This window comes from Anomaloglossus baeobatrachus, chromosome 1 (genome assembly GCF_048569485.1).
Source record: "Anomaloglossus baeobatrachus isolate aAnoBae1 chromosome 1, aAnoBae1.hap1, whole genome shotgun sequence".
NCBI classification, from domain to species: Eukaryota; Metazoa; Chordata; class Amphibia; order Anura; family Aromobatidae; genus Anomaloglossus; species Anomaloglossus baeobatrachus.
Genome location: NC_134353.1, coordinates 597,840,153 through 597,860,188, shown reverse-complemented (window position 1 = coordinate 597,860,188; position 20,036 = coordinate 597,840,153). Strand labels below are relative to the sequence as shown.

General features: G+C 43.5%; 1 protein-coding gene across 1 annotated transcript in view; it reads right to left on the bottom strand.

The window, feature by feature from the left end:
- The window catches only part of VPS13A (vacuolar protein sorting 13 homolog A), a 368,017-nt gene that overhangs the window by 78,831 nt on the left and 269,150 nt on the right, over positions 1-20,036 (bottom strand). The window contains exons 51-58 of the mRNA XM_075318171.1: positions 12,360-12,488; positions 12,141-12,274; positions 11,677-11,806; positions 11,009-11,241; positions 7,354-7,501; positions 6,894-7,040; positions 4,831-4,912; positions 4,400-4,469 (exon numbers count right to left, since the gene is read on the bottom strand). Coding sequence (XP_075174286.1) covers positions 4,400-4,469; positions 4,831-4,912; positions 6,894-7,040; positions 7,354-7,501; positions 11,009-11,241; positions 11,677-11,806; positions 12,141-12,274; positions 12,360-12,488 — 1,073 coding nt within the window. The remainder of the gene's footprint in view (positions 1-4,399; positions 4,470-4,830; positions 4,913-6,893; positions 7,041-7,353; positions 7,502-11,008; positions 11,242-11,676; positions 11,807-12,140; positions 12,275-12,359; positions 12,489-20,036) is intronic.

Sequence of the window (20,036 nt, the reverse complement as noted above, 5' to 3'; positions counted from 1 at the left end):
TTCGTTTCCTATGGCGAAGCGCAAGAAGCGCTGGTGCTCTGGAGCAATCGGTACGTGGAGATAAGCATCTTTGATATCGATCGATGCAAGGAAATCTCCTTGGGACATTGAGGCGATGACGGAGCGGAGGGATTCCATCCTGAACCGTCGGGTTTTTACGTGTTTGTTGAGCAGTTTCAGGTCCAGGACCGGGCGGAAAGACCCGTCCTTCTTTGGGACCACAAACAAGTTGGAGTAAAAACCGTGGCTCTGTTGCTGAAGAGGAACAGGGACCACCACTCCTTCTGCCTTCAGAGTGCCCAGCGCCTGCAGAAGAGCCTCGGCTCGCTCGGGAGGCGGGGATGACCTGAAGAATCGAGTCGGGGGACGAGAGGTGAACTCTATCTTGTAACCGTGAGACAGAATGTCTCTCACCCAGCGGTCTTTTATTTGTGGCAGCCAGGTGTCGCAAAAGCGGGAGAGCCTGCCACCGACCGATGATGCTACTAGAGGAGGTCGAAAGTCATGAGGAAGCCGCTTTGTTAGCGGCGCCTCCGGTGGTCTTTTTAGGACGTGACTTAGACCGCCATGCATCAGAGTTCCCTTGTTCTTTCTGAGACCTTTTGGACGAGGAGAATTGGGACCTGCCCGCGCCCCGAAAGGACCGAAACCTCGACTGCCCTCTCCTCTGTTGGGGTATGTTCTGTTTGGGCTGGGGTAAGGATGTATCCTTTCCCTTGGATTGTTTGATGATTTCATCCAGACGCTCGCCAAACAGCCTGTCGCCAGAAATTGGCAAACTGGTTAAGCGCTTTTTGGAAGCAGAATCTGCCTTCCATTCCCGTAGCCACAAGGCCCTGCGGAGTACCACCGAATTGGCGGCCGCAACCGCCGTACGGCTCGCAGAGTCCAGGACCGCATTAATAGCGTAAGACGCAATTGCCGAGGTCTGGGTGGTAATGGATGCCACTTGTGGCGCGGCCGTGCATGTGGCTGCTTCAATTTGCGCTTGACCTGCTGAGATAGCTTGTAGCGCCCAAACGGCTGCGAATGCTGGGGCAAAAGAAGCTCCGATAGCTTCATAGATGGATTTCAACCAGAGCTCCATCTGCCTGTCAGTGGCATCTTTGAGCGAGGCCCCATCTTCCACTGCAAGTATGGATCTAGCCGCCAGTCTGGAGATTGGAGGGTCCACTTTGGGACACTGAGTCCAACCTTTAACCACGTCAGGGGGAAAAGGATAACGTGTATCCTTAAGGCGCTTAGAAAAACGCTTATCTGGACAAGCATGGTGATTCTGGACTGCCTCTCTGAAATCAGAGTGGTCTAGAAACATACTCGGTGTGCGCTTGGGGAACCTGAAACGGAATTTCTCCTGCTGAGACGCTGACTCCTCCGCCGGAGGAGCTGAGGGAGAAATATCCAGCATTTGATTGATGGACGCAATAAGATCGTTCACTATGGCGTCCCCGTCTGGAGTATTAAGATTGAGAGCGCCCTCAGGATCAGAATCCTGATCAGCTGTCTCCGCATCATCAACCAGAGATTCCCCCCGCTGAGACCCTAAACAATATGATGTCGAGGGAAATTCTAAGCGAGCCCGCTTATTCGGTCTGGGGCTGGGGTCTAAGTCATAACCCTCAGCCTGGGATGTATGAGATACCCCGGGAGGACATTGTTGGACCAACTGAGGGGGGTCAGGGAACAATGATTCAACAGAGTCCCTTTGCTGAGATACCGGCCTGGACTGCAAGGCTTCTAGTATCTTAGCCATAGTCTCAGAGAGTTTTGCAAACTCAGTCCCCGTCACCTGGACAGTGTCAACAGGTGGCTCCCCCTGGGTCCCTCTTAGCAGAGGCTCTGGCTGAAGAAGTGTCACAGGGGCCGAACAGTGCACACAATGAGGGTCAGTGGAACCTGCCGGTAGCGGGGTCTTACATGCGGCGCAGGCAGCATAATAAGCCTGTGTTTTGGCACCCCTGCCTTTTGTGGGCGCCATGCTATTGTTTTCCCTGAGTAACACAATAGGGTATATAGCCAGAATGAACTGTGCTCATACAGTGTAGAGTATATACTATAAACAAATAATGTATCAATACACTACAGCACCATGGGGCTAGCACCACAGGTGCTGCTTACCAGCCGCCTAAAGCGGTTGTGAGGCCACCAGAGACCGTGTCTGGGTCTCCCAGGGTTTGTCCCTCTCTGCAGCGTCGGAGGAGCTGACAGGAATGGCTGCGGCGTCCTGACGAGAGGAGGGAGCCGTGGGCGTGGCCGAGAAAGTGCGGGAACTGGTGCTCACACTGTGCACAGTGAGGGGGGTGGAGTATGCAAATCATACTCCAGCCCTCAGTGCTGCTCGTTCCGTGCAGCGTCCCGCCCTTCCCCTGCCTGTCAGGGCTGGGGGCGGGAGAAAAGGAAGCTAGGCCGCAAGAAAGCCGGGGACTCGAGTATAAGCATGGCCGCCGTAAAAGCGCGGCCGGCGCCGAAGTCCCCGGCGAACTACAAGTCCCAGCCGCGCCGCAGTTTCCCATGGCAGCGGCGGTTAGCGCGGTAGCCCCTACATATAAACACACTCAGCGACGCTGAGTGTGTAATGGCACAGTTAAACCCGGTCAGCGCCGCGGTCCCCGGTGCACTAGCACACCCAGCAAAGCTGAGGTGTTGCTGTGCGCGGTCCCCACAGGGATACAGAGTACCTTCCAGTAGCAGGGCCATGTCCCTGAACGGTACCCGGCTCCTATCCAGCAGGCTCCACAGGAGTTGTGGATGAAGCACGGTCTCAGTGCCTGGAGACCGATAGGATCCCACTTCACCCAGAGCCCTGAGGGGGATGGGGAAGGAAAGCAGCATGTGGGCTCCAGCCTCCGTACCCGCAATGGATACCTCAACCTTAACAACAACGCCGACAAGAGTGGGGTGAGAAGGGAGCATGCTGGGGGCCCTATATGGGCCCACTTTTCTTCCATCCGACATGGTCAGCAGCTGCTGCTGACCAATCTGTGGAGCTGTGCTGTGCGTGTCTGACCTCCTTCGCACAAAGCAAAAAACTGAGGAGCCCGTGGGAGCACGGGGGGTGTATAGGCAGAAGGGGAGGGGCTTAACACTTTTGAGTGTAATACTTTGTGCGGCCTCCGGAGGCATAGCCTATACAACCCAATTGTCTGGGTCTCCCAATAGAGCGACAAAGAAAATATCAGAGAATGCAAGTGTGTGTATCCTCCTGAAACACAAAGCATTGAACTGGGTAGATTGTCATCCAGGGGGTGTATATAGCCGGAGGGAGGAGCTACACGTTTGAGTGTAGTACTTTGTGTGTTCTCCGGAGGCAGTAGCTATACACCCATGGTTTGGGTCTCCCATAAGGAACGATAAAGAAATCTGTCATTAAATTAACCCCTACAAATCCTCATATAGGGGCATACAGGTATTTGAAATGTAATTCCATTAGCACCTTATATCTTCTATCTGTTGCTACATGACTGAGTGATAGAAGTTTTCATTCATATCCAAATGACATGATAAGTGCTGTGGGTGTGACAAAGCACTTCCCCTTCCTCATTCTGCATAGTTTCTTTCCCCACCCAGGGTCAGCCTCTTTAGCTTGCATAATAGCTAATTGTCTATGTCAAGCCTGGTCTGGGCAAGGAAATTAGTTGGGGAGCAATACATTCTGCTAAAGAGGCTGGTACTAGATGCAGAAAACAAACACGGAAAGTGGTATATTCTTAAGGTACGTCACACATAACGAGATCGCTAGCGAGATCGCTGCTGAGTCACGGTTTCTGTGATGCAGTAGCGATCCCGTTAGCGATCTCGTTATGTGTGACATCTACCAGCGATCAGGCCCCTGCTGTAAGATCGCTAGTCGCTGCAGAATGGTCCAGGCCATTTTCTTCAAAGGCGATGTCCTGCTGGGCAGGACACATCGCTGTGTTTGACACTGTGTGACAGGGTCACAGTGACTGCTGAGATCATTATACAGGTCCCTACTGCGACCTGTATCATTCCTGCATCATTGGTAAGGTCTGACTGTGGGACATCTCACAAGCCACTTTCAGTGATCCCTATCAGGTCGCATTGTTTTCGGGATCCCTGGTAAGTCATTGTGTGTGACTGGGCCTTTACTTGCTCTATCACACTCAGAGAAGATAACACCTAATTTACATATTAATTAAAAGGCAGATTACTCAGAAATGCAGCAACAGATGGAAGATATAAAAGGAGAAGGTGGATTTAAATATTTAAGACCTGATTGCCAATTTATGCACTTTGGGGTGGGGTTTGATCTACATTACAGATTGCCTTTAAGACAATACCACATCATAAATGTAATTTATTCATCCTCTCCACTGTAAGATGCCCTAATTAGTTTCCAAGATTAGGTATATGGCTGTTTCATATTGGCATTTTAACTTACTTTATACGTGATATTTCAGAATGTCCAGCTGTCCTCATTACAATGCTTACATCAGTAAATGGTTTGGGTTCTGTAATGTATTAAAAAAAAAAAATTCAACATTTTCAAATAATTTTGAAACGCTTCTAAAATACATAAACATCTGCATGGCTCACGTAATCTTTCCGATAGAGCAAGATTGCATAAATTGATCTGTATATATTAATTTATACAATGCTGTACCCGCTGTACTTTTGCAACAGTTCAAGTGGCTGCACTAAATGTTGAACTATATATGAACTCACTTCAGTACATTGATAACCAAACAATTCACATTGAAGCTGGTTTGACTTAACTACATTTAAAATATGACAAAGGATTTATATAATTCTACAAACAGGTGATCTTTTACATAATTAAAACACAATACCAATAGTGCATAATATACAAACCTGAGTCCATGGCCACAGACTTTGGGGGTTTAACAGGGTAAAACACAAAGGGAAATATGGCTCCAGGAATCTGATTTTGTATCTGCCAGAAGAGAACAAAACAAATTAAAACATAAAAACACCATAAGGGTCAGAGCACATAATATTTTTCAAACTTAGGGGAACCCACTGAGTTTTTAAAGCAGAAGAGACTTCAGTAAACTACAGGGGTCTACTACCCTGAAGTGTCTTTTTTTTTTTTGGCCGTTCACAGACTTTTTTTTAAAGTGTTTTTTTGTGATGTCTTTTTTTGTGTTGTTTTCCGCTCATTTTTTCACTTCATTAAATAATGAAGAAAGCTCGCGGTTTTTTTTTTTAAAAGCAAAAATGATGAAAAAAATGCTCCAAAACAGGTTTGTGAAGCTTTGCCATTAACTTGTATTGTACAAAGTGTCTACATAAAAAATTCATTGCATGCACATACCCTTAAAGAATCTTTGTGGATTGTTCTAGCTGCTAAAAGAACATCTATTTATTCATTTTCAGAACTGGTGGGGTCTGCGGGCTCAGATTCCCACCGCAAATTCAAAATGTTAAAGAGGTTGTCCAGTGAAAAGAAGTTACCACCTAAATGAAGGATATGTGATCATTTGCTGATCGCTGGGTGTCCCAACATTGTGGCCTGCACCAGTTGGTAGATAATGTAATTTGTATCCATGATGGGGAAATTTTAACTCACTCACAAAATGGTGTGGCAATTCGGACGCTTGACTGCTACTCCATTCATTCTCAATGGGATTTCGGGAAAAAGCTAGAAGCAGTTCCTAGCAGTTCCATAGTGAATGAATGGAGCATCGGTCGAGCATATGTACAGCCACTTCATTCTATCAGGGATAATCTGTGTGGGTCCCAGCAGTCAGACCCCCACCAATCAACAAGTTATCACCTATTCTATTAATAAGTAACAATTTGTTTTAACTGGACAACCTCTTTAAGACATAAGTATCTAGTAAACTCCTTTGCCCTCCCTATCTTGAAATGTATAGCTTAAGGGGTGGTTCACACATAGCGAGCTCGCTGCCGAGATCGCTGCTGAGTCACGCTTTTTGTGACGCAGCAGTGACCTCATTAGCGATCTCGCTGTGTGTGACACTGAGCAGCGATCTGGCCCCTGCTGCGAGATCGCTGCTCGTTACACACAGCCCTGGTTCGTTTTCTTCAAAGGCGCTCTCCCACTGTGACACACAGATCGCTGTGTGTGACAGCGAGAGAGCGACAAATGAAGCGAGCAGGGAGCAGGAGCCGGCATCTGGCAGCTGCGGTAAGCTGTAACCAAGATAAACATCGGGTAACCAAGGTGGTTACCCGATATTTACCTTAGTTACCAGCCTCCGCAGCTCTCACGCTGCCTGTGCTGCCAGCTCCGGCTCTCTGCACATGTAGCTGCTGTACACATCGGGTTAATTAACCCGATGTGTTCTGTAGCTAGGAGAGCAAGGAGCCAGCGCTCAGTGTGCGCTGCTCTCTGCTCTCTGCACACACAGCTAAGCGGTGTGCGCTGGTAACTAATGTAAACATCGGGTAACCATACCCGATGTTTACCTTAGTTACCAGTGTCCGCAGCTTCCAGACGCCGGCTCCGTGCAAGTGCAGCGTCGCTTGCACGTCGCTGCTGGCTGGGGGCTGGTCACTGGTCGCTGGTGAGATCTGCCTGTTTGACAGCTCACCAGCGACCATGTAGCGATGCAGCAGGGATCCTGACCAGGTCAGATCGCTAGTCGGATCGCTGCTGCATCGCTAAAGTGTGAAGGTACCCTAACTCCAAAAGTTGACTTACAGCTATTTAACAAAAAAAGCCAAAACGGAGCTCCAACTACTACATAATGTTATAATTCAAGCAGAGAAGAATAAAAAGGTATTACATATTGGACATTAGAAAACAGGCTAAAAACAGAAAAGATCTCTTCTACTGTACATATACAGTATAACGGGAGGTGCTGCTCTGATATCATGAGACATACTACGGTCCTATTCTGTGTGACATTTGCTGTTTAGCGATTGAGCAGTAATGAGCATTTCCTTACCTGGATTCTGTAGACCTGCAGTCTGATAGATGTTTGATGAGCAGAAGCAGAGTATTCTATCTTCAACGCTGGCAGAAAGCTTCTTCTCACTGGTCCTAATGCCGGCTGTAGGAATTTCATGCCAGTCAATGTGGGTGTGAGGCACACCTGTAATGGTCAAAATAGCAACATATTAGTTTACTTAATGCCAACATTGGCGCTACATAACATTCACTTTGTTTTAGATGCCAGGAAACCTTGTTTAATGATGACAATTAGTGAGGTCGATGTATGATCAAGTAGAGTACTAAATATCACTTCTGAAGATTGTCTCAGCAATCTTTAAAGACTGGCTGTCAGATCTACAGGCATTATATGTATGCCACTTGTCAGTCTTTCATCCTGAAAATACAGATACGTGTCTGGCAGGTGTCTCTCGTTCATTGGATCAGTACAATTGGTCTTTATATGGCTCACATACCTGTGAATTAGCATCCAACTCAACAATTTTATTATCTGTAGGTGAAGAATCACTGTATTCTTTATAGGCCGTTTCTAGTGTTTCTGTCTGCTTTACACTTAGTGGCCTCCATCTTCTCTTCTTTTTTGTCTCCCACACTACATCTGAACTAAAAAGAAAAATCATACATAACCTTCAGAAATAAGGGCACACACACGAATATAGAAGAACATAGCTGACTTCATTCACTGCATTTGTGTTAATAACTTGACATACCAAAAAGCAGCCATACTCATTTGGGGGACCATGATCAGAATCTCTACCAGAAACATCCAGTGTCAAAATTCCAGACATGCACATAGATTAATTTGAGAAGACACTGATCTCTATTAATACATCAATGATGGCAGATCTGCCGACAGAACAGCTACAGCTGGCCTAGCACATAAAGCCCAGATGCTAACCAGCATCAAAAAGTTGTGTCCAGGCCGGGTGTGAATTGAAGAGTAGCTAAGTAAAAATCAACACATTTCATGGTATCAGAATTAATTTTAAAGGGATTGTCTAAGAAATGTGATAAAATAAATAACATACTTTTAAAAATTTCTGTTTATTTAGCAGAAAGGTATGCTTTACCTAGTGCACTCTGTCAGGATTTTAAAGATGGCAACTTCTAGCAGTGTGCAGCCTTCCCAGGACGAGCTGCATGAACAGCGAGACATATTCTCTGCACTGCACTAAAACGGTCAGGCTGACTGAGATGGATGTTCATTCTCAGTCAGCTAAAGAAAAATGTTATCTTCTCCTTTACTCCACTCCGCTCAGTGTCCTGTCAGGGTGACTGAACAGAGGAATGTGAGTTCATGATGTCTAACGGGACGCTGCTTTGACCTGACCTACGTCTAGAGCAGATGTTTTTGTTTTTTTTATGCAGCTCGATCTAGGATAAGTGCACACTGACTTATGGCATCTGCCTTCTTTAAAATCCCAACAGAGTGCACTAGATAAAGCATAGGTTTTTACTAAATAAAAGGCATTTAGAAAAAAAATCAGTTTTAAATATGTATTATATATTTTATAACAATTCTCTGAGAACCACTAAGGGTCTGGTCTGTCATCTCATTATAGTTCAAACCCCATACCAGCTCCAAAAAGTAACTTTTAAGTGTCTAGTTAAGGTCTGTCTTGATCTTAGAATGAATGTAAGACTTGGCACTCAAAAGGAAAATTGGAGCAGTGGATACAACTTTCATACTATTGTGTTGATTTTCCACACTTCTCTCTTGGCATTCCATATCATTGATGAAAGTCTAGAGTTTGGACCAAAAGTTTTGATGGTTTTGGAATACAATCTATTATCCTTTTGAGTACCATGTCCTACATTCATTGTATTACAGGATGGGATCCTACTTGGGCACTTATATGCCAGAAGTGCAGTGTTTTACTCTACTGACTTAATCTTAGAGCCTTTGAAGCGTTAGTATATGTGCTTCAAAGAATGAAATGGAGTGGCCTTGTCTTGCACATGCCATTTTGGGTCTGTATTTAAAGCACCACTACAAAAAAATGTTCTACTTCACTGATGGAGTAGTGCTTTATATCTAAGTCCTCTGTCACCTATTATAACTCAAACTTTGGTGTCTTCATCTGTTACCAATGTTGCTCCTGTTGGTCTTCTCAAGTTTGCGACCTGCCGGCTGCTCCAGTGTTTCATGGTGAAGATGTCAGAGTGTGAGTATAAGACCGGGGCGGGTGACTTCGTTTTAAAGCATTACTCAAGGGGGTGGAAAAAAAACAAAACCGCTGAAGTGGTGCTTTAATTTGCTTGTTTTTAATTACCAGTAGGTTTGCTGGCCATTGAGCACACACTTCTACAATGCCACTGCTGTACTGATTTTTTGGTATTAACACCTTTCTTACTGCTACCTTTATTTATTATACTGCTTTATTTACTTACCCTACTTAGCTCAACTTTGGCGTACATATATTTGCACTTGCACTTTATTTCTGTAGTCTGTTTTTGGAATAATTTTTTCCCTTCACATAAAATCAGTTTTTCAGAGGTTGTGTTCCTCCACCTCACTTAGGTTTTATATGTCTTGTTGTCTATTTGTGTTTTTTAACAGTTTGTGTCTGGTCATTATACTTACACCAATATAGTATTTTATTTATTTACAGTACATTATAGCATTTTATCCTTACTAGGCTATTCTAGGCTGTTACTGTAGTATAATATGGCCTATCGGACATTTATTAATATACAGTATTCTCCATATACAGAGTATTTAGATATACCACTCTTACTGTAAATGCTCCTTATTGAAACTACGTGAGTACAATTGAGGGCAATAAATTAGACACTGGATGGAAGGGAATAATTCATGTCGTTAATTTTAGATTCATACTTAGATAATTCAGTATTAGGTGTATTAGGTATAGAATTGTAAGCTAAATAATGTACTTTTTTCTGATTACAATGGGCAGCACAGTGGCTCAGTGGTTAGCACTGTAGTCTTGCAGCAGTGAGATCCTGGCTCCAAAAGCCCCTACATCTGCAAGGAGTTTATGTTCTCCCTGTGTTTGGGTGGTGTTATCCAGGTGCTCCGGTTTTCTCCCACATGCCAAAGACATAGTGATAGGGAATCTAGATTGTGAGCCTCAATAGGGACAGCTATGATAATCTCTATAAAACCGCTGTGGAATGATGGTGCTATATAAGCAAAGCATAATAGTAATAAAAAAAAACATATTTGCACTACTGTTCTGTTTAGTATTGGAAATACACTGGATGTATGTATTTTATGGTATCTATGAGTCAATTCACAGAGAACCTTTAGAGTTTAATACAGTCTCTAATCCCAGAGACCAAGATACTGAGGATGCTAGCAATGCTTTAGCTACGTTTATAGAGTAATATGCTAATTTACGTCATGTGTGACTTTCTGACAAACGTATTTCAGAAAAATATGGTTTCCAAAATGTAATATTGTCATTGAGATATAGATTTGTAGAAGTCAGATTTTGTATATTTTAGGCATTGTTCACACTATTGTTAATGCTTCTGTTAATTATGGAGCCATGTCAGCTATGTTAAAAGCATTTTTTGAAGATGTTTATCAAATGCCATCAGACTTTTATTGACATGGGTATGTGCACATGTTGAGTCTTTGGTGCAGAAATTTATGCATCATTTCTTCATCTCTTGGCATTTTTCATGCGCTTTTTTTGCATGCGTTAATTATTGCTTTCAATGTGAAAAACGCAGGCAAAAGCACTGAAAGAATTGACATGCTGCAGATTAATTTCTGCACCAAATCTGCCAGGAAAAAAAAACCTCATCATGTGCACAACATTTCAGGATTCTCATTGACTTTGCAGGCCTAAGGATATGCTTGCATTTTTGTGACACACGTGCAAGCAAAAACTCAAAAAAGCACGATAAATGGCACTGTGTGCACACAGCTTAACAGTCTTATAGTTACTGAGGTTCTAAAGTTCAGAATGTTTTAGACTGCACTATTATTTGTGTCCAAAATACTGGAAAACCGATTGTGCCTACTAAAGCCTTGAAGAGGAATTCTAAATTTACTCGAGTTCAGACCTTGTTACATGATTCCACCTTGCTAGCTCCCACTAGTGGACCAAACCCACCTAAAAGCAGAAAAAGTGAACTTACCTGGTGATACCAATGTAGGAGACTTCTTGCTTGGAATAATTATTTACTAAAGAAATTCCAAGGTTAGATAAGGACACTGTGACCTCCTGCTCCGCAAGTTCGGCTTTTTCACTGTCGTAGGTTACTTGGAAAACTTTTTCATCTTCAGTGAACAGCACAATCCTCTGTAAACCCTCCAAGAAGGACACCAAATAGACAATGCTACTCTCCATTCTAAGATATTCAACTCTGTCCTAAAAGACACCAATATACAATTTGAGGAAAGGTAGGAATAAAAAATAAAGTGCGAACGATAACAATGAAGGACATAATTATACTAACGTGAAAAGAATTTCATGGAATTAAAATAAAGTATAAAACAATAATTATAATTGGAAATTACACTCTTAAATTCAGAAGACATTTCATGAAATCATGGAATTCTTTACTCTTGGAATTGGCAACACATTCTTTTTTTATCAAGTTCTTTTTTATCAAGTGCTTCTCAAGTTTATTTTTTATCACGTTTTTACTTGATAATATAAGGGTCGGACTGCAAGTGTGTGTGTGTGTGTGTGTGTGTTTGTGTATGTATGTATGTATGTATGTATGTATGTATGTATGTATGTATGTGTGTGTGTGTGTTGCTTTGTATGTTACATGTATAATGTATGGACGTTTATGCCAACCTCAATTTGAGAGACCGTTCCAGTGCTTGTTCCACATTTCCAGGACAATGCTCTTTCACTAGTGGGGTCCTCCCATGCGAATAATGCTGCTTTGGCTGGAGGCAAAGTGTCCTTCTCTCCATTAACAGAGCTAAATAACACAAAAAAGACATTAAAATTGTTTAAATTATAAAAATTATAATTTATACTGAAAACTCAAAAAACGTTATTTTTCTATTTCACCCACAATTTACAAGTCAAAAATATAAAAAAGCAAATTCAATACATCTACCACACACACAATACTTAAAAATAAGCATATTTAGTCAAGATACATGATGGTAAAATAGATATATAGAAGTGAAATATTCAGTAGATTAGGAGATGGTTATTTGTAAATTATACCTGGGCAAAGATTATACATAAAGTAACCATTACATCGTACACCTCACATTCTTGTACATTTAGACGCCTAAATCACTCACCTCTGGCAGAATTCAATGGTCTCTGACTTTGTATCATTGATTAAAAGAAAGGGAGCTGATCCTGCAAGGTAGTCTGAGAATGTGACGACAGTGGAGTGGTCCCTTGGGGTGATATCCACTAATATGCCTCCAAGCTGTGATGTAAAGAAACACAATATAGATATACATACCGGATATGAGTCATAAGTGATACATTACACTTCAAAATGTAAGCGCTACCTTATCCCCAAGGTGAAGTAATGTACAGTTGTCTTGTTTATTAAAATTTATCTTCTTTGGGGGGACCTGACTGCCGTCAACTTGAACACTCAATTTATTACTGCTGTTCTCAGGCCAAAAAGGAACACACTAAGAAAAACATAAAACGCAAGTTATATCCTCTATTTCTATAGTGCTATAAATGGATAGGATGTTGTACATGAAGAGGTGGGATTAATATATAGGAGATGAAGGTACATATATAGCAGTCAAAAAAGTACAGAATAAAGAGGAACATACAAAAGGAGATATAGACCTATGTCTTTATGTGCAAAACCAATAGTAACTACAATACTATTTTCAATATAAAGTGAAATAAATGAATACAGGCCTACCTATCACTAACCTTATAAATTAAAACTTAGTAAATCAATATAATTAAAAGCAGCAATCACAATTATTTAAGGCAAACTCATTCAGCTTATACTATATTATAGTATTTGAAAAATTAAAGGTGTTGGCTGCTGATATGCACTTTCGCATCAGAAATCCCCTTTCATTGAAAGCACTCCCATTAATCCCCCCCCCAAAAAAAAACACAATGTACAGTAAATGTTAGTGTAGTCTAGTTCAAACAAAAGAATACAGCAGCACTCTGTATGCACCAAGATTATTATTATTATTGTGCAATTTATTCTATGGCATTTTACATATGAAAAGGAGGTATACATAATAGAGCCAAGTACAATAGTCATGAAGAACACAAGCCATTGACAGGTACAGGAGGAGAGAAGACCCTGTCCACGAGGGCTCACAGTCTACAGGATGTATGTGAACATTGCATATACAGTCCCTGACAGAAGTTCTGTCGCTTATCCATGTTATGTAAATAAAAGCTTATAATCTGACTTGAAATTCATCCATTGGTTTCATAAATTACTCTTGATAGCTGAAACCCTCCTAAATTTGGTTTAGGTTATGAAAATAAAGTTGCTGCAAAGCTGAAATATTGATCATTTAATGACCACAGAAAGGTCAGATTTTAGCAAGACAAAAGTTTTGTCGCCCACAGAAAATAATGTGAAATTCAAACAAATAATTAACTTCTAATACAAAGATATGTTGCATAATATTGGTGAATTAAGTTGTGGTGCTATTAGAGCTATATTTAATATTTTGTGTGACTTCCATGAGCTTGAAGGACTGCATCCATGCGGTTCAACAATGATTCATACAATTTATTGATGAAGTCATCAGGAATAGCAAAGAATGCAGTCTTACATGCCTCCCAGAGTTAATCTAGATTCTTTGGTTTTGTCTTCTAAGCTTCCTCTTTCATCCTACCCCAAACATGCTCAATGATGTTCAAGTCTGGTGACTAGGCTGGCCAGTCCTTGAGCACCTTAATCTTCTTTGCCAGGAGGAACTTTGTTGTAGAGAAGGATGTATGAGATGGAGCACCATCCCGCTGCAGAATTTGACCCCTTTTATGATTGGGAATTAGGCTATTGATATCGCCTTCCACCTTGCAAATGTTTTGCACACCCCCATACTGAATGTAACCCCAGACCATGATCTTTCCACCACCAAACTTAACTGTTTTCTGGATCCATACGGGCTCCAGTAGGTCTCCTGCAATATTTGCGGTGGCTGTGGTGTAATTCAACTGAAGATTCATCAGAGAAATCCACCTTCTGCCACTTTTCCAGCATCCATTTGTTTAGCAGGCTGTGGGACTTGGCAAATGCCACACAGTTTTTTTAATTGCCTTTTGTTTAGTGCTGGGTTTTGGACACTGATTCGACCATGGAGGCCATTTCAAACAGGGACTTGAGGTGACAAGGCCTTTTGGAGCTCTGCTGCAGTGGAAGAGGAGCTGGCTTTGGGTTTTCTAACCAACAAACGTTCCTTCTGAGTAGTTGTCTTGCGGGGTCTGCCGGACCTGAGCTTGTCAAAAACATTTCCAGTCTCTTCAAATCTTTTTTTAATTCTTTGTACTTGATGCTGAGGCACATTAAAGGTGCCAGACACCTTTGCAGCGGATCTGTTCTTCAGTCTCTTGATAATCAAGGTTTTGGTTGCAGGGTGGATTTTTGGCATGTTGTCATAGGTCAAGTTGCAGTTCAACTGAAGATCTGGGGTGCTGGGTTTCTTTTTATAAACACCCACTAATTAACCGATCACTTTGTGAGCACAGGTGAGAATGTAAAACTAGGATTGGGTGCATTATATGGCAAGGCGACAAACCTTTTGTCTTGCCAAAATCTGACCTTTCTGTGTTCATTAAATGATCAATATTTCAGCTTTGCAGCAACTTTATATTCATAACCTAAACCAAATTTGTGAGTGTTTCAGCTTTCAAAAGACAAATTTATAAAAACCAATAGATGAATTTAAAGTCAGGTTATAAGCTTTTATTTACATAACATGGATAAGCGACAGAACTTCTGTCAGGGAGTGTATGACATTTAAACTGCATTATGGCTGACTCCTTAATGATCACCTTTGTCTGGGGCTCTTTTAGATAAAAAATCCAATTGGCCAAACTACAAAGGCCTATAGATCTAGGAGATATGGCCCTTCCTGATCTATATTTATATTATTTAGCTGGACAGTTGAAATATCTGGGTCATTGGACGTTGCCTGGCGCGAGTAGCTCCCCGGAGGGATTCTTGGCGGGTCACATGGGTGTGGATCTCCTATGGCCTCTATTATCAGATTACAAGCGAGCCCCTGAGGGCCGAATTCTTCCAATTCATAAACTGGGGGCCAGGATTTGGAAGGAAGCTAAATCCACCTTTGGGTTCCAAGATGTGCTCATCGAGACCCCTTTATGGGGTAATTTGGACCTCCCACATTTCTTTGGATTGCCGGGCTTTGGGGAGTAGAGAAGTCGTGGAATAGCCTCCCTGGGCTCAATAGTCTGTGATAACGGGCTCCGCCCCTTTGCGCAACTGCAGGCTGAGTATGATTTGCCGGATTCTCATGGGTTCAAGTACCTCCAGATCAGACATGCTTTCCGGGCTCAATTCTCTGGTCGTGGGGTTAGATTTTCTTCATTCCCGATAATCGGAATCATCAGATCGTAGGGTCCTGGGGCTCTGATCTCCAAATTATACTTAATCCTTATTCGGGCCAAGGCCATGAACAATCCTCTCTCCGTTTTGGGGAAGTGGAAAGCCAGGATTCCTGAGTTAGATGATATAGTTGCCTTGGAGTAACCCTCGACTCTGCTCTATCCTTCAAGCCACACATCCAAGCCCTCTTCAACTCATGCCGATTACAACTCAAAAATATCTCCCGGATCCGTGCTTTCCTTAACCAAGAATCTGCAAAAACATTAGTGCATGCCCTCATCATCTCCCGCCTCGACTACTGCAACCTCCTGCTCTCTGGCCTCCCTTCCACCACTCTTGCACCCCTCCAATCTATCCTAAACTCTGCGGCCCGCTTAATCCACCTCTCCCCTCGCTACTCCCCAGCCTCGCCACTCTGCCAATCCCTTCACTGGCTTCCCATCGCCCAACGACTCCAGTTCAAAACATTAACCATGACATACAAAGCCATGCACAACCTGTCTCCTCCCTACATCTGTGACCTAGTCTCCCGGTACCTACCTGCACGCAACCTCAGATCCTCACAAGATCTCCTTCTCTGCTCCTCTCTTATCTCCTCTTCCCACAATCGCGTACAAGATTTCTCCCGTGCATCCCCCATACTCTGGAACGCTCTACCTCAGCAAATCAGACTCTCCACTACCGTGGAAAGCTTCAAGAGGAACCTCAAGACCCACCTCTTCAAACAAGCCTACAACCTACAATAGCCCTCAGTCCAGTAGACCACTGCGCAACCAGCTCTGTCCTCACCTATTGTACCATCACCCATTCCCTGTAGACTGTGAGCCCTCACGGGCAGGGTCCTCTCTCCTCCTATACCAGTCTGTCTTGTACTGTTAATGATTGTTGTACGTATACCCTCTCTCACTTGTAAAGCGCCATGGAATAAATGGCGCTATAATAATAAATAATAATAATAATATAGCTTGGAACGACATAGTCGAATCCCACACCTTGGTATCTCCTGCAATTAACAATAGACTCATTCAACTATACATTATCCATCAGAGTTATATCACACCTGTAAAACTAAATAAAATGAATAGCACTGTTACGGACATGTGCCCGAGGTGCGGGAGAGGCGGTGCAGATTTTTGGCATATGATATGGGAATGTCGTTTTGTCTACTCCTATTGGAAAGATGTTATAATGGCGCTCTTCTCGGTACTGTAGAAAGAGGTTCCTATAAGTCCGATCCTTTGTTTGTTTGGAGTGTTGAATACTAACTCCTGGTCCCAATCCGAGAACTTGCTATTGAAGAAGGTCCTGTTCCTGGCCCGAAAGGGCATAATACTAAATTGGATGAACCCCCGTCCCCCTTCTAGAGCTTCTTGGATCGCCCTCGTGAATGCCATAACTCCACTAGAGCAGTTTGTGTTCCAGAACAGGGGTTCACTAAATAAATTTGAGAAAATTTGGGGTGAGTGGTTGAGGTCTCCCTTGACTGGAGGTTCGCCCAGTTCCCTGGCTTCAATGTTACACGATCTTTTGTCTTAAAATATCCTTCTTTTATGACACACACTCGGGCACTGGAGTCCTATAGGGTGTCTCAGTTTATCTGCTAGTGGTGTGACTCGGTCCTCAGCACTATGTAATAATATCCTTTGTCCATATTGTAATCCTTTTTTTTCTTTTTTTATTGGATACAACCTGAGAATGTATACCTTTACAATGACAGATGTTCACCTTTTATATTCCATGTACAAATTGCTGTGTTGATTGCTGATATTATGTCATACTTAAACTTCAATAAAACGAGTTTAAAAAAAAATGCATTACGGCTATGTAGAATATAATTATAAAATGAAGGTACACCAAAGTGCACCAAATGGACAAATAAGGAGAGCCCACCAGCCACAACAAGCGTACCTTTCTTTTCTCTGATTCTAAATCTAAGACCTAATCAAACATGATTCAACTGGGCTATAAGCCTACACATTTAAAGGGCAGATAGGATCCAGCACTAATTAAAAACAGCTTTAGGCTGAAGGGAGAAGTGTTCAGACAAATATGGAGGCAGTCATTACCTCGCATTGTATACTACAAAAACAAAATTGACCAGCACCTATGAATAGAATAAAGGAAGTGTGAACAGGTCTAAGCTGCTATGGCTGCATAATATACAAAAAAAAGAATACATCAGCACACTGTATGCGCCAAGTTGTATGCAAAGATTGAATAGATGAAAGGAAGTCCTGGTCAGTTTTATATAGTATATTAATGCAGGTGGTGACTGCCACCATATTTGGGTGAGCACGCCTCCAATTAACCTAAGGATGTTTATAATTAGAGCTGCTAGGGATTGGCTGGCAATTTCTGGTCTGTCGGGCAAGTCCACGAGTGGCACAGCCCATCTTTAGGCTTGGAAGTCATGTAGCTCTCTGTTGAGAGAAAAAAACCCCAAAAAAACCCAAATGGTTTTCTTCTTGCTAAAGGCTGCAGAATTTGTAGACTTTTAGGCCAGGAGAGACATGTTTGTTACACTTAGGCCTTGTTCACACACTGCAATTTTTTTGCGAATGCTGCAGAAATTTCTGCAGAAAATGGTTGTAACCTTTCTGCAGACATTCCCCAGCAAAACCTATGGAAAAACAAAATAGCTGTGCGCACACTACGTTGTTTTTCCCAAGGACATTCTTTCTGCAGAATTTCTTGAGAAAAAGAATGTGCATGTCAGTTCTTTTCTGCAGGTACCTGCGTTTTTTGCCATAGATAATGGTAAAAAACCGCAGGGACCAACCTGCGGAAAAACTGCACCAAAAACGCACAAAACCACGGAAAAAACACATGCAGTTTTCGGTGCGGTTTTTGACCGCAAATGCGGTAATCTTTCAGACTCTCAGGTAATTTCTTGAGAAAAAACGGATTTTTGTGTACTCACCGTAAAATCGTTTTCTCTTAGCCATCATTGGGGGACACAGGACCATGGGTGTTATGCTGCCTATCCATAGGAGCACACTAAGTAGATGCAAAAGCATAGCTCCTCCTCTGCAGTATACACCCCCTGGCCGGGCCAGGCAGTCTCAGTTTTAGTACACAAGCAGTAGGAGAAAAAAACAGTAAAAAACTTCTCAACAGAGGAACATGAGAAAAAAGGAGTCATAACCAAATAAGGTACTGAGAGAACCAAGGCCCCGCAGGGCAACAGGGTGGGTGCTGTGTCCCCCAATGATGGCTAAGAGAAAACGATTTTACGGTGAGTACACAAAAATCCGTTTTTCTCTGACGCCTCATTGGGGGACACAGGACCATGGGATGTCCTAAAGCAGTCCATGGGTGGGAAACATAAAAGAAGACAATACAACCCAAGGACTAGGAACCAGTCCCAGACAGCCTGGAGCGCCTACTGAGAGAGGTGCTCTACTGCCGTTTGCAGAATTTTCCTACCCAGATTTGCCTCAGTTGAAACCTGGGTATGGACTCTGTAATGCTTTGAAAAAGTATGTAGGCTAGACCAGGTCGCAGCCTTACACACCTGTTCCACTGAAGCCTGATGCCGAATGTCCCACGAAGCACCAACTGCTCGCGTGGAATGAGCCCGCAGCCCACTAAGAATGGGCTTGAGTTGCAGGCGGTAGACTTCCTGGATCGCAGAGTCGCCTTTGAAGCTGCATGTCCCTTCTTAGGCCCCTCAGGAATGACGAACAAAGAGTTCGTTTTCCTAAAGGGGGCTGTCCTGGATATGTAATATCTGAGAGCTCAGACGAGGTCTAACGAATGCAGAGACCTTTCCACCCTATGAACTGGGTGTGGACAAAAGGAAGGCAGAACAATGTCCTCTTTCAAATGAAACGGGGTAAGAACCTTTGGAAGGAAATCCGGAAGGGGGCGCAGAACCACCTTGTCCTGGTGAAAGATCAGGAAAGGCTCGCGGCAAGAGAGTGCTGTTAGCTCCGAAACCCGTCTGATGGACGTAATTGCCACCAGGAATGTTACCTTCCAGGACAGAAGAGCAAGGGAGGATTCCTTGAGGGGTTCAAAGGGAGACCTCTGGAGACCGTCCAGAACGAGGTTGAGGTCCCATGGGTCCAGCGGCCGTTTGTACGGGGGAACTAGATGGGAAACGCCCTGGAGGAAGGTCTTGACTTGCGGTTTTTGAGCCAGGCGGCATTGGTAGAAGATTGAGAGCGCTGAGACCTGCCCTTTAAGGGAACTGAGAGCCAACCCCGCTTGCAAGCCAGACTGTAGAAAGTCGAGAATTCTGGGGATGGCCAGAGGCATAGGCTGGACGTTAGTTTCTCTGCACCATGAAAGGAAGATTTTCCACCTACGGTGGTTAATGCGGGATGAAGCAGGCTTTCGGGTGCGGATCATGGTGGAAATAACCGCAGGGGAGAATCCCGCTCTTGTTAGTACCCAGGTCTCAATGGCCATGCCGTCAGCTTCAGGGCTCTGGAGTTCTGATGGGAAATGGGCCCTTGGGTCAGCAAGTCTGGGATGTCTGGAAGGCGCCACGGTGCGTCTGTGAGCATTTGTACTAATTCGGCGTACCAGGCGCGCCTGGGCCAGTCCGGTGCTATTAGTATCACCGGGACTCCCTCTGCCTTGATCTTCCTGATTACCCGCGGCAGCAGGGGTAGAG